At 39.8% G+C, this 13,397-nt stretch overlaps 1 protein-coding gene across 1 annotated transcript in view; it reads right to left on the reverse strand.

The window, feature by feature from the left end:
- The window catches only part of LOC124802609 (transmembrane protein 192), a 29,059-nt gene that overhangs the window by 12,246 nt on the left and 3,416 nt on the right, over positions 1-13,397 (reverse strand). Inside the window, exons 4-5 of the mRNA XM_047263496.1 lie at positions 3,222-3,336; positions 2,027-2,188 (exon numbers count right to left, since the gene is read on the reverse strand). Of these exons, the coding sequence (XP_047119452.1) occupies positions 2,027-2,188; positions 3,222-3,336 (277 nt within the window). The remainder of the gene's footprint in view (positions 1-2,026; positions 2,189-3,221; positions 3,337-13,397) is intronic.

Raw genomic sequence — 13,397 nt, forward strand, 5'->3', positions numbered from 1 at the left:
GTATCTCAGTATAAAAACAGTATTATGAAACAGATAGATCGCTACTCGCCATATAGTGGAAATGGTGAGTCGCTTTATAGTGAGTAGCAGTCTATGCTTTTCATACTGTCATTATTCCATCTTGAATTTTTCCATTGTTTGATTAAGCATAAAAACAATTACCTATTGATGCTCTTCTAGTTTTTCAAAATTAGCTATACTTATATAAATATTAATACAGTGTGTACATAATGTCTGGGAACACTTTCAATTATTTATTGCACAAGAATTAAACATTGTACAAATGTCATACATACTGCATTTTGAAGAGAAACTCTGAAAGTTTTTTACAAACATTTGATATGTGATCCATGAGTGACACGCAGACATCAATATGGTAATCGAATTCGTGCCATACCCATCCCAGCATGGCATCGTTGACTGTGGCAGCCGCTTCCCGTATTCTCTCCCGGAGCTCTGCTACATCACATGGTAGAAATGGTTCATACACCAGATCTTTAATGTGTCCCCGCAGAAAAAAAAGTCACACGGAGTGAGATCTTGTGGTCGGGGAGGCCATTTCATGAAACAGCTGTCCTGTTCTGTAGCATGGCTGATCCATTGATGCAGCAGCTCTGTGTTCAGGTACCCACAAACTTCACAATGAAAATGGGGTGAAGCCCCATCCTACTGAAAGATGAATGGAGAGTCCGATTGCATTTGAGGCATCAGCCATTGCTGCAACATGTCTGAGTAGGAATATCCAGTGACAGTGAGTGCTCTCGGCGAAGAAGAATGGTCCGTACAGTTTTCAACGTCCACTTCTCTTTGCTGGGCACAAGCAACCGGTCGTAATGAATTTGTTGTGCCAGTGGTAAATGGCCTTCCTTGTTGGTGGCTTCTTACCATACTTGGTTCTAAACATCCACTGAACAGCTGTAGCACACTTGTTTTTGTTGAACTCCAACACACAGAATGCTCGCTCAGTTTCAGGGTTTCTCTTCAAAATGACATATGTATGATATCTGTACAATGTTTGGTTCTTGTGCAATAAATAATTGAAAGTGTTCCTGGATTTTATGTTCACCATGTATATGTGAACTTTGTATATAAATAATCAAATTATGCACTTTAGCCATGAATACATGTAAAATGATTAAAAATACATAAATAAATGAACAAATCATTTCTCTCTTCAACATTGCCTCGTTCTGCAGTCTAACAAAATTTTCCTGTAACCCAGCCCTTAGTTTATTTTGTGTGTGTGTGTGTGTGTGTGTGTGTGTGTGTGTGTGTGTGTGTGTGTGTGTGATTTTTCTTCCACCTCTGCACCTGTCCAAGAAAGTATCTTGCAATTATTTTGGTGGTGTTTTGTCTTTAATTCTGAGTATGAATCCAGCACCACAAAAATGTAAATAAAATATTTAACAAGTGATCTATGTGAAGTACATAATGATAATGCTAAACATAACTACACTAATTATTCAGTCTCTGTAATTTTATTTTGGACTTTTGTCTGTAGTGTTGAATCAACAGAGATTAAAATGTTGGTATCATTATTGCCAATCTTACTGCTGATGAGTGAATATGGAGCACTGTATTGTCGGGATCATGCAGTCAACAAGTGGCATAATAAGTTTAGTGTCTGGCCATGAAAACTCAAAAAACATCTATACACGATGGGAACAGATAAAGAAGTCCCTAAATGTAGACTATGAGGGATGAAGCTACAGATTTAATATTCCAATGCAGAGTATGGAGCCCGAAAGGACACAAAACATTTCAGCCACTAATCCCTGAAGAAATTGTGTCTAACACAGACCTAATAAACGGAATCCTACTACTCTCCAAGGGTACTGGTTGATTTTACTTGAATGGCAGGGAGACATATTGAATAATAAAATTAATTTCAATGTGGGCAACACTTGATTTATCTTCCACATTAAATCAAATCAATACCACATACTAAATTAGATGGCTTGAAGGTGTAAAAAAGACACAAGCAATTGAGACAGACTGTACAAGGAAATAAGATTTTTCTACTTACTTATGTAACTGCCAATGCAGATAACCAGTACAATGGTCTCCAGTGATAAGAGTATAACGAGGTATACAATGGGTCGGACAAGTCCTCCTGATTCACAGTGAGCTGCCATGTCTGGATACAGTTGATGAAGCAGTGAATCAACGACGAGCAGCAGCACACTCCCTAGAAAAAAGATAAATGAAATCATACTCACTTGTGGCACAACAATTTTACAAAGATTTTGTTATCTATCTGTTCACATGTCTTTGCATACACTCAGATGACAGGGTGGCCACAACAAATAACAGTTCTCCACAACAAAATACATTATCACTTTCAGCCAAAACCCTTAATCAGACTTTTACAGTGTCATAAATCAATGTACAAGAAAAAAAAATCTGCAATAACCTATTGTAGCTATTCTAAGATATATAATTTGTCCCAAGATATATGTTTTGTTCTCACACATAGAAGACATTTCATATAATGAAAATGATCCAGTGGATTTCTGAAAACGCATAAGGAGGAGGCTTCGTATGCTTCCATTTTCTTGCATACCATCTGGTAACATTTAGGTTAGTCACATGCAAGCTGTTCAAACTATGCACTGAGCTGTTTCCAGTGACTCTTGTTACCCTTTACTATGCTCATGAAGTGAAAACTCTGGTTGGCAGTAGCCAGTCTCCCCCCCCCCCCTCCCCCCAACAGATGATATTCTTTCAACCGTATGTCACATTCCTTTCCATCTAGGTGTCTGTAGAACTGATTTCCCTTTCTGGCAAATCTGCATCAGTTTTGACATTTTTCCCTATTTGTGGTAAAAAGGTCATTCTGTTAATATATTTGTTTAGTAAAAAATAATGATTCTGTGATTTCTAAATCTGATTATTTTGCCAAAATAGTTAATAAATGAGACTTATTCTGTGACAAAAGCATTTAATAGTTTAAATTCCTCTTTTCACACATTAATACTGTGATGTTAGCTTTAGGCTAAAAATTCCTGTGTGAGTAAAAATCAATCATAATAATCTGTCCGATAAAGTATAAATAATTAACCACTTATGGATATTAACGTGACTCAAATTTAGTTATATCAGACCTATAATAATATGTTCCTAAGAGTGAAACTTAGTCTTGTGAAATTCAGCTGTTCCAGCATGCGTTTTGACTATTTAACACATAAACATTTATATACACTAACAATAGATTTACATACATGCAGAAACCACATGATGAGGAAGTCTGAATTGATCTTCTGTTTCCTTATAAAAATCAAGGTAGCCATAGATCTTTAGGCTATCGTGTTTCTTTTTAAGTAAGTGATGCAAAATCTGGAACAAATTGCAAAATGTTATGCAAATGTTATTGCCATCTGATTCTTACATTACTGGGGTGTCAGTACATGAAATTGTTTACGAGCATGTCAATTGAATACACTGAAATAGCAATAATCACTCAGTTATACATCATCACAAATTTTTCACCCAAACAAACCATGCTCAGTGATGTAGAATTAAGAAAATTAAACACTAAGGAGGAAAGATTAGTGTCAAATTTCCTATTGATGATAAGGTCATAAGAAACACAGCTTAATCTCGGATTGGGGAAGGATACGGAAAGAGGCTGGACGTGTTTATTTACAAGCAACTATCCTGGTGTCTGCATTAAGAGATTTCGGGAAACCACAGAAAACCTACACCTTGATGGCTACACTGATTTGATCTCTGTCCTTCAAAATTCAAGTGCAGTGTCTTACCGCTATGCCCCATTCTCAGAAAAATTACCAAGAAACAACTATTCATGTGATATAAGTTTCTCTGTGACATTTGAGAGAAGAATTGTATGTGAGCTCGTAGTAGTGATGATGGCACATGTGGTGCAATTTCCAAAATTAAAGCCACGCAAAATATAACTATCAGACATACACATGAAAAGACTTATCTGGTGTCTAGCTGCATCAAGTGGTTAAAATTCCAAGAGCTTTTGACCAAGCACTTTTTGCCCATGGTCAAGTGGTAAGACTGTCAGTGGAATGGCCAGCTGGTATGCTCTTACATACACTAGCTGGTAGCTGTGACATCTCTGGTGCTTGCGCCGTCGCCATATATGGGCATACATTGTCTCGGCATTCTAGGTGTCCGTTTCAGCTTTGCTGTCACTGGATGCCCCGCTGCATTAAGCTGCAGGCCGCCATCTCTATCAATGATCTTTATGTTCATGGTTTCTTTAACTACACAGTCCTAGAAGTCATTAGTGCGAGTTACAACAGAGGTTCCATCGAATGTGGTCCAGTGACCATTTTCTAGAGGATGTTGAACTAAAGTGGATTTCTTAAGCTAGCACAAGTGATAAAATCTCTCATGTTTGTACCTGCATTTTTCTACACTTTGTTCCGACACAAGACTGGCCACATTCGAACGTCATCTGAGAGACCCCAAGTGTTCTGAGACCTTCAGTAGATGCCAGATTTTGTCAGTGTCAGTTTGAATTTGGGTCTTTTCAGTAGGCAGCTTATCTTACCCTACACAAAGCCACAGAGCACCAAGAAAGCAAGTTTCTTTTCCTGCTCTGTGTCAGTGGTCTTATTGCCTGAGATCACTTTATTTATTTGGTGAACACTGTTGCTTCAGGAACAACTGATACGTATTCACTAACAGTTATTGGTGTCTGATATTGTTCTTGCACGATGCACCAGTGTTTGTAAGACAGTGCACTTCTGTGCCAGGTGGTGGTGATTGATGGTGTGCACTTATTAACTGGTGTGAGTAGGTTTTCTATACTCACTGTGGCCAAGTCATCCATTCTATTTGCGATGTTCGAGAAAGCTGATGAAGGGCAATGCAATGTCTTCTTTTTTTCCTACCTCCATGGTGAAGTGGATGTTGTTGTTTATGCCATCAAGAAGTTAGAAGAACTCAAGTTTCTCACATCCGTGGGGCCAAATGATTAATGTGTTGCCAACATATTGGAAGAAACAACTAGGCCTTAATAGTGCCATGTGTAGGACAATATCCCTGAAATTCTCCATGAAAAAGTTTGTAACATCAAGAGCTAATGGGATTCCCATTGCAACACTATCTGTATGGCCATTGTACAGAAAATGAGAAGATATAAGAGTGTGCTTAAATAGCTTGACCATGTCACTTACAAAGAAATAGGATACTAGGTACAAAGAATCTTTGATAGGCACATTTGTAAATAATGCCACCACAAAAATGGCTTGAATTTCACATCTGTCTTAAAAATGTTACAGTTAGTCTTAGACAAGACATTTATTTGACTAAACTTTTATGTTTAGGTATATATAGTGGCTAATCACCATTCAAAGGCAAAATATAACTGAACAACTGGAAGTGAAGGAAAGCTTCTGCTGGTCACATCTATAGATGAATGCTCAGAATTCAAGGTAACATTTTCGTCTTATTTACCCTGATCAGGTTGGGGCCTTCAGACTATCTACTACACCAAACCAGGTACAGTCTAAAGATACATCGGTATACAAACTCTAAAATCACTGTGAAGTGCATGGCAGAGGACACTTAGCATTTAGAGTTTCTGTTTGTTCCAACTGTGCATGGAGTTTCTTTTTGTTCCATATGTGTATGGAGTGTGGGAAGAATGACTCCTTAAAAACCTTCATACTTGCAGCACTTAGTCTAATCTTGTCTCTGCCATATCTACAGGTGAACTATGTAGGGGGCTGAAGTACACTTCTGCATTCTTCATTTAATACTATTTCTTGAATCTCTATAAGTGGGCTCTCAGGGGATAATTGATGTCCATCTTCAAGTGTCTGCCAGCTCAGGTTTTTACCATTTCTATGATGCTCTGCTGTAAGTCAAACAAACCTGTGGCCATTCATTCATGCTGCCTTTCTTCGAGTCCCACACAATTTAGCAATATTGCAAGATAGGATACACAAGTGTTTTGTAAGCTGTCTCCTTTGTAGAAGTGTTTGGGACAATAATCAATATAATTCTATCATCAGAAAATATTAGAGTTTTCGAAAAGTCCACCAATTTCTCTGGTAAATCATTTGTGAAACATAAAATTGATTTTGTCTCGATCATAAATTTATACAAGGATGAGTACTTTCATATGATATTTGCTGAGTTAGTTACGGTAATAAGGTTTTGATGATCTGAAGATGATGGCCTGGACAATCAAAGCTGGTCATTCTTGTATAAATTTGTAACCAAGACAACATAAATTTTATTTTGAAAATTCCCTGTGATGGGTCAGATCATCCTCAACTGTGTGGTTGAGGTTATGGTCCAAACTGTTCCTGATACCCACAGCAACCACCAAGATCTTTCCCCAGAGAGGCTAAATAAAAGGTGACATATCAGATGTTCTGCTCCCATGACTATTCTCTTGCAAAAGGACCTACTTGTCTTTTTAACTATATGTTCCTCCCTCCACCATCACTCTTACCTTGTACCTATTTTCCTGACCAGTCAGGGTGTTCCTTAACTCCTTTAGGACTACAATACTAACACATCCCGTAGATGCTGATCTGATATGTGCATCAGATTTTTTATGATATTGCCTGTAATAAGTTTAAGATAGAATCTTTTGGGGCTATTGTGTTTTATGACTCCCATGAAATAATTAATAATTCTCTGTTTTATTTGCATTTCGATGATAGTTGTTGGCAAAGTGAAATACCGGTTTAATTCCTTGGTCGAACCAATGGGATCAGATGTAGCTTTTACTTTGGCTGTACTTAGACCACACATATTATCATACATGGTAGCTGATCTCTGTCTGTTGTTTCTTAATGTTTGACATTTCTGACAGATTGACTGACTTTGTTCTGCTTCTCACTGTAGGCAACGTGATTTTCTGACATGGAGAGTTGCTTGTCCCAATGTGCAGTGTTTCTGAGATTCATTAGTTGTTTTACATCAACCATTAGGCAAAGTTCAGGTTTCCTTCTCATTTTTATGGTCTTATGGGGAAGATACTTGTCATATAGTTGAGTACATCTACATCTACATCTATACTCCGCAAGCCACCCAACGGTGTGTGGCGGAGGGCACTTTACGTGCCACTGTCATTACCTCCCTTTTCTGTTCCAGTCGCGTATGGTTTGCGGGAAGAATGACTGTCTGAAAGCCTCCGTGCACGCTCGAATCTCTCTAATTTTACATTCGTAATCTCCTCAGGAGGTATAAGTAGGGGGAAGCAATATATTCGATACCTCATCCAGAAACGCACCCTCTCGAAACCTGGCGAGCAAGCTACACCGCGATGCAGAGCGCCTCTCTTGCAGAGTCTGCCACTTGAGTTTGCTAAACATCTCTGTAACGCTATCATGGTTACCAAATAACCCTGTGACGAAACGCGCCGCTCTTCTTTGGATCTTCTCTATCTCCTCCATCAACCCGATTTGGTATGGATCACACACTGATGAGCAATACTCAAGTATAGGTCGAACGAGTGTTTTGTAAGCCACCTCCTGCGTTGATGGACTACATTTTCTAAGGACTCTCCCAATGAATCTCAACCTGGTACCCGCCTTACCAACAATTAATTTTATATGAACATTCCACTTCAAATCGTTCCACACGCATACTCCAAGATATTTTACAGAAGTAACTGCTACCAGTGTTTGTTCCGCTATCATATAATCATACAATAAAGGATCCTTCTTTCTATGTATTCGCAATAGATTACATTTGTCTATGTTAAGGGTCAGTTGCCACTCCCTGCACCAAGTGCCTATCCGCTATAGATCTTCCTGCATTTCGCTACAATTTTCCAATGCTGCAACTTCTCTGTATACTACAGCATCATCCGCGAAAAGCCGCATGGAACTTCTGACACTATCTACTAGGTCATTTATATATATAGTGATAAGCAATGGTCCCATAACACTCCCCTGTGGCACGCCAGAGGTTACTTTAACGCCTGCAGACATCTCTCCATTGATAACAACATGCTGTGTTCTGTTTGCTATAAACTCTTCAATCCAGCCACACAGCTGGTCTGATATTCCGTAGGCTCTTACTTTGTTTATCAGGCGACAGTGCGGAACTGTATCGAACGCTTTCCAGAAGTCAAGGAAAATGGCACCTACCTGGGAGCCTGTATCTAATATTTTCTGTGTCTCATGAACAAATAAAGTGGGTCTCACACGATCGCTGTTTCCGGAATCCATGTTGATTCCTACAGAGTAGCTTCTGGGTTTCCAAAAACAACATGATATGCGAGCAAAAAACATGTTCTAAAATTCTACAACAGATCGACGTCAGAGATATAGGTCTATAGTTTTGCGCATCTGCTCGACGACCCTTCTTGAAGACTGGGACTACCTGTGCTCTTTTCCAATCATTTGGAACTTTCCGTTCCTCTAGAGACTTGCGGTACACGGCTGTTAGAAGGGGGGCAAGTTCTTTCGTGTACTCTGTGTAGAATCGAATTGGAATCTCGTCAGGTCCAGTGGACTTTCCTCTGTGAAGTGATTCCAGTTACTTTTCTATTCCTTGGACACTTATTTTGATGTCAGCCATTTTTTCGTTTGTGCCAGGATTTAGAGAAGGAACTGCAGTATGGTCTTCCTCTGTGCAACAGCTTTGGAAAAAGGTGTTTAGTATTTCAGCTTCATGCGTGTCATTCTCTGTTTCAATGCCATCATCATCCCAGAGTGTCTGGATATGCTGTTTCGATCTACTTACTGATTTAATGTAAGACCAGAACTTCCTAGGATTTTCTGTAAAGTCGGTACATAGAATTTTACTTTCGAATTCACTGAATGCTTCACGCATAGCCCTCCTTACGCTAACTTTGACATCGTTTAGCTTCTGTTTGTCTGAGAGGTTTTGGCTGCATTTACACTTGGAGTGAAGCTCTCTTTGCTTTCGCAGTAGTTTCCTAACTTTGTCGTTGAACCACGGTGGGTTTTTCCCGTCCCTCACAGTTTTACTTGGCACGTACCTGTCTAAAACGCATTTTATGATTGCCTTGAACTTTTTCCATAAACACTCAACATTGTCAGTGTAGGAACAGAAATTTTCGTTTTGATCTGTTAGGTAGTCTGAAATCTGCTAAACAGATAAACCTTCCTCCTTTTTTTATATTCCTTTTAACTTCCATATTCAGGGATGCTGCAATGGCCTTATGATCACTGATTCCCTGTTCTGCACTTACAGAGTCGAAAAGTTTGGGTCTGTTTGTTATTAGTAGGTCCAAGATGTTATCTCCATGAGTCGGTTCTCTGTTTAATTGCTCGAGGTAATTTTCGGATAGTGCACTCAGTATAATGTCACTCGATGCTCTGTCCCTACCACCCGTCCTAAACATGTGAGTGTCCCAGTCTATATCTGGTAAATTGAAATCTCCACCTAAGACTATAACATGCTGAGAAAATTTATGTGAAATGTATTCCAAATTTTCTCTCAGTTGTTCTGCCACTAATGCTGCTGAGTCAGGAGGTCGGTAAAAGGAGCCAACTATTAACCTAGCTCGGTTGTTGAGTGTAACCTCCACCTGTAATAATTCACAGGAACTATCCACTTCTACTTCACTACAGGATAAACTACTACTAACAGCGACAAACATGCCACCACCGGTTGCATGCAATCTATCCTTTCTAAACACCGTCTGTGCCTTTGTAAAAATTTCGGCAGAATTTATCTCTGGCTTCAGCCAGCTTTCTGTACCTATAACGATTTCAGCTTCGGTGCTTTCTATCAGCGCTTGAAGTTCCGGTACTTTACCAATGCAGCTTTGACACTTTACAATTACAATACCCATTGCTGCTTGGCCCCCACATGTCCTGACTTTGCCCCGCACCCGTTGAGGCTGCTGCCCTTTCTGTACTTGCCCTAGGCCATCTAACCTAAAAAACCGCCCAGTCCACGTCACACAACCCCTGCTACCCGTGTAGCCGCTTGCTGCATGTAGTGGACTCCTGACCTATCCAGCGGAACCTGAAACCCCACCACCCTATGGTGCAAGTCGAGGAATCTGCAGCCCACACGGTCGCAGAACGTCTCAGCCTCTGATTCAGACCCTCTACTCGGCTCTGTACCAAAGGTCCGCAGTCAGTCCTGTCGACGATGCTGCAGATGGTGAGCTCTGCTTTCATCCCGCATAAGTTTGTTAATAAATCCATTAAGTTTGTCATTTATGCCTAGGAATGGAACAAGTCCTCGCCAAATCTCTCTCTTGCAACTCATCTGCACATTCAGTCACATTAAAGCCTCTGTATGTAGTTAATTGAGTGACTTGTGAAAATTATGTCCTGGACAGGTATGTCAGGTCTGATGTCTAACTGGTATGAATTACTCAATTGGACGATTTCATTACAAATTTATTTATGAGTCTGTGACTATTGGTTATTTGCTGGGTAGGAGCAAGTTGAAGTAGCATTACACTTGATGAAAGCATGCACTTGAATTTACATGCAAAAAGAAAATTTATACTAATGTCATCAGCAATAATAATACTCACTTGACAATTTGAGACCTGAAAGGGCTGTTTCAAAAGATCATCCCACCTATTTTTGGTTTGGTGGGATCACAGATAAAGAACTTTCACTTAAGTGATTTGATCTCTATGAACATATATTTTATTTGAGTTCATTACAATTGGATGTGTGTACTGCAGTATGTAATCAGTCAGAGTGTACGTATCCACTTATTGTTCCCCTCGTCTGCTACATCTGTCATGTCTTTTAAAAACAAAGCCATCCACATTTATGGAACTGGAAGGAATGCTTGGCTTTAGCCAAATCTCCAGTGAATGTATTACATTGATGTCTATATCTTGAAATATGTGACAGAACTTAACTGAGTGAGCTGGCAAGGAACCAAGATTTGCTCATGTGGCATGGAGCACCATGCATTTGGGTGCAGTTTGAGGATACTCTTGGTTGAAATGATGGCCAGCTTTGGGTCTGCCCACACCCAGTGACAGAGCATGACATGTCTTGCAGAATGCACCAAGGGAGGGAGGGATACTTGGAAGGGGAGGAATGGAGGAAAAGCTGATTAGGCAGGAGCAGATAAAAAATGGTGTGTGAAAAAGAGAAAAAAGGGGTTGCAGCAGATGTGGGGCAAGAAAGGGGCAACAGGAAAATGAATCTTGCTAAATAGAGCAAAAATAATCTGAACACAATAGCATTAAAAGCAAAATGAAAAATGGAAAGAGTAATAACAGTGGCACTAATGTTAGGTAAAGGTAAAGAGCTGATCACAGTGTCCCTTGATATCAGAAAGGCATATGACAACACGAAAAAAGAATAATTCTGGAAGTGCCTGAGAAACAGAAATATGCCTGAAAATTTGGCAAGAACAACTAAGATCTAGTATGAACAATGCACTGCTTTATGCAATTTGGCATAAGTCATTTCATCCTGGCTTTAGACAAGAAGTGGAGTCCAGCCAGGTAGTGCTCCACTGCTACTGCTGTTTATCACTTTCATGGGTGACAATGAAGAACATCAAGAAATCCCATGTGCAGTGTAATGCCTTGGCTTTTGCTGCTGATGATGTGAACTGGGGAGAAACAGAGGTGGCTGCACAACTGAGACTGGACTGGTGGATGGATGAATTCCAGAAATACAATGTCCAAATAAGTGGTGTCAGAGCAGTAGTAATGTCACTGTAAGAGAGGGAGATGGACAGGGTGCAATTGGGGGGGGGGGGGGGGAGGAGGGGGTTGGGTGGATGCAGAAAACATTAAGATAGGTAGTTACCCCTGGGAATTGTGGAAATCGATGACTACTTTGAAAGCGTAATTTGTTGAGGCAATCTCGCCAGGAAAGCAACTGTAAATAGGGTCAGTCAGCTTATGTTTCTACCAACATGTTAGATCACTTTTATGGGATCCAAGGATGCCAGGGAAAGCAACATTGAGTAAATCTAAGAGAAAAGTTGAAGAAACTCAGTGGGTAGGAAAACCAAGAACATGTTAGATGACCACTGCAGCAAGAGGAAGAACACTATGGTGCCATGAATAATAGGATTTAACATGATCAGAATATACGGAGAAAGCTTGTACACAGCATAGGCAAAATGAAGCTGTTAAATGATAATGATGGTAATGATGATATGATAAGGATACCAATGTTATAATAAAGTGTCTAAAATAAGTGAAAGTAAGACAAACATGGTAGGTGATAAAGCAAATTATAAATGTTAGTGAGATGGTAAAGTAAATTAGTATTACACCAGTAAATTGTACCACTGTATAATAATGCTATATTCTACGGTAATAACAGACACAGAACTAGAATAACAGCTGTACAAATTGACATATTCTTAGCTCCTAAAGCACAGGCTTTGTCCATACATTGTGTAGCCCAAATCTGGAGCCCTCACTGTTCAAAATTTTTAATATTTCACCAAGTTTCTTATGTGGTGACTGATCTGACTTTGCGAGTTTCTTGTTCACTCTGAAGATTAAAATATTTTCCTCCTATGATATAAACATCATGATTTACATCCGATACTATCTGCTGTATTACACCCAGGTCCAACAAGTTACAAGATACAAGAGGCAGAGCACATCAGTGCACTATATCTGTCAGTCTCATTATTGCAAATGTGGTCTAAAAGGCTAAAATGGAGAGCTGAGGATGCTTTACATTTTTAGGGTCATTGAACCTCACCTGAAATGTGATTATGGTACAGTTTATCTTGTAGAATATTGTTCACAATAGAAACTGGGGTCGACAGAAGCGTCCGATCCCATGCGTCGGCTTTGACCCGTGACTTAAGGGTGTTGTCGTGTGTGGCGTTATGACGGCGCGGAGTTTGGTTTGTGAGTGTGGCATGTTTGTAGATGTTGTCGTGTTGTGGTTTGTTGTGCTCTCTGGTGGTATGTTCAGGGTTTTCGTTTCTGTGGTGTAATGGGCTCAGTTTGCTTTTGCTCATTATCCAGAATTGTTCGAGTGTCGGCTGTGCTTTATAGTGGAATTCGTTTCAGTGAGTTAACGATTTTGTGTGAAGGGTAATTTAGTGTTGTTCGCTGTACATCGTATGGTAATTTTAGTAAAATTAATGGGTTGTTGTTTTTGTTCAGGAATGGATATGATGGATAAAATTAACAGTGCGCAGGTCAAGGAAGTGTCCGATCCCAATGTGTGGCTGTGTATGTTGATATTGGTATCGGGAGATCTTTTTGAGCAATATAGGCCAAGGGAAGTGTTTGACCCTAATGTATGGGATCGGGAGCTGCTGTTGAGCTATATAGGTCAAGGGAAGTGTCCGATTCCAGATGATATCGTGTTTACTGATATCTGGGGAGTTTTGTGATGGTTCTTTTCGTTGTTTTGTGTGGCTTTGTATGGGAGTGGTGTCTAAATTTGTTTATATTTAGTTTACCGCCACCCAAAAACACCCCATTTCCCGCGCTTGTCCGGTTAGTGTCATTAGGCTTTTTG

Source organism: Schistocerca piceifrons, chromosome 1 (assembly GCF_021461385.2).
Source record: "Schistocerca piceifrons isolate TAMUIC-IGC-003096 chromosome 1, iqSchPice1.1, whole genome shotgun sequence".
In the NCBI taxonomy this organism is placed as follows: Eukaryota; Metazoa; Arthropoda; class Insecta; order Orthoptera; family Acrididae; genus Schistocerca; species Schistocerca piceifrons.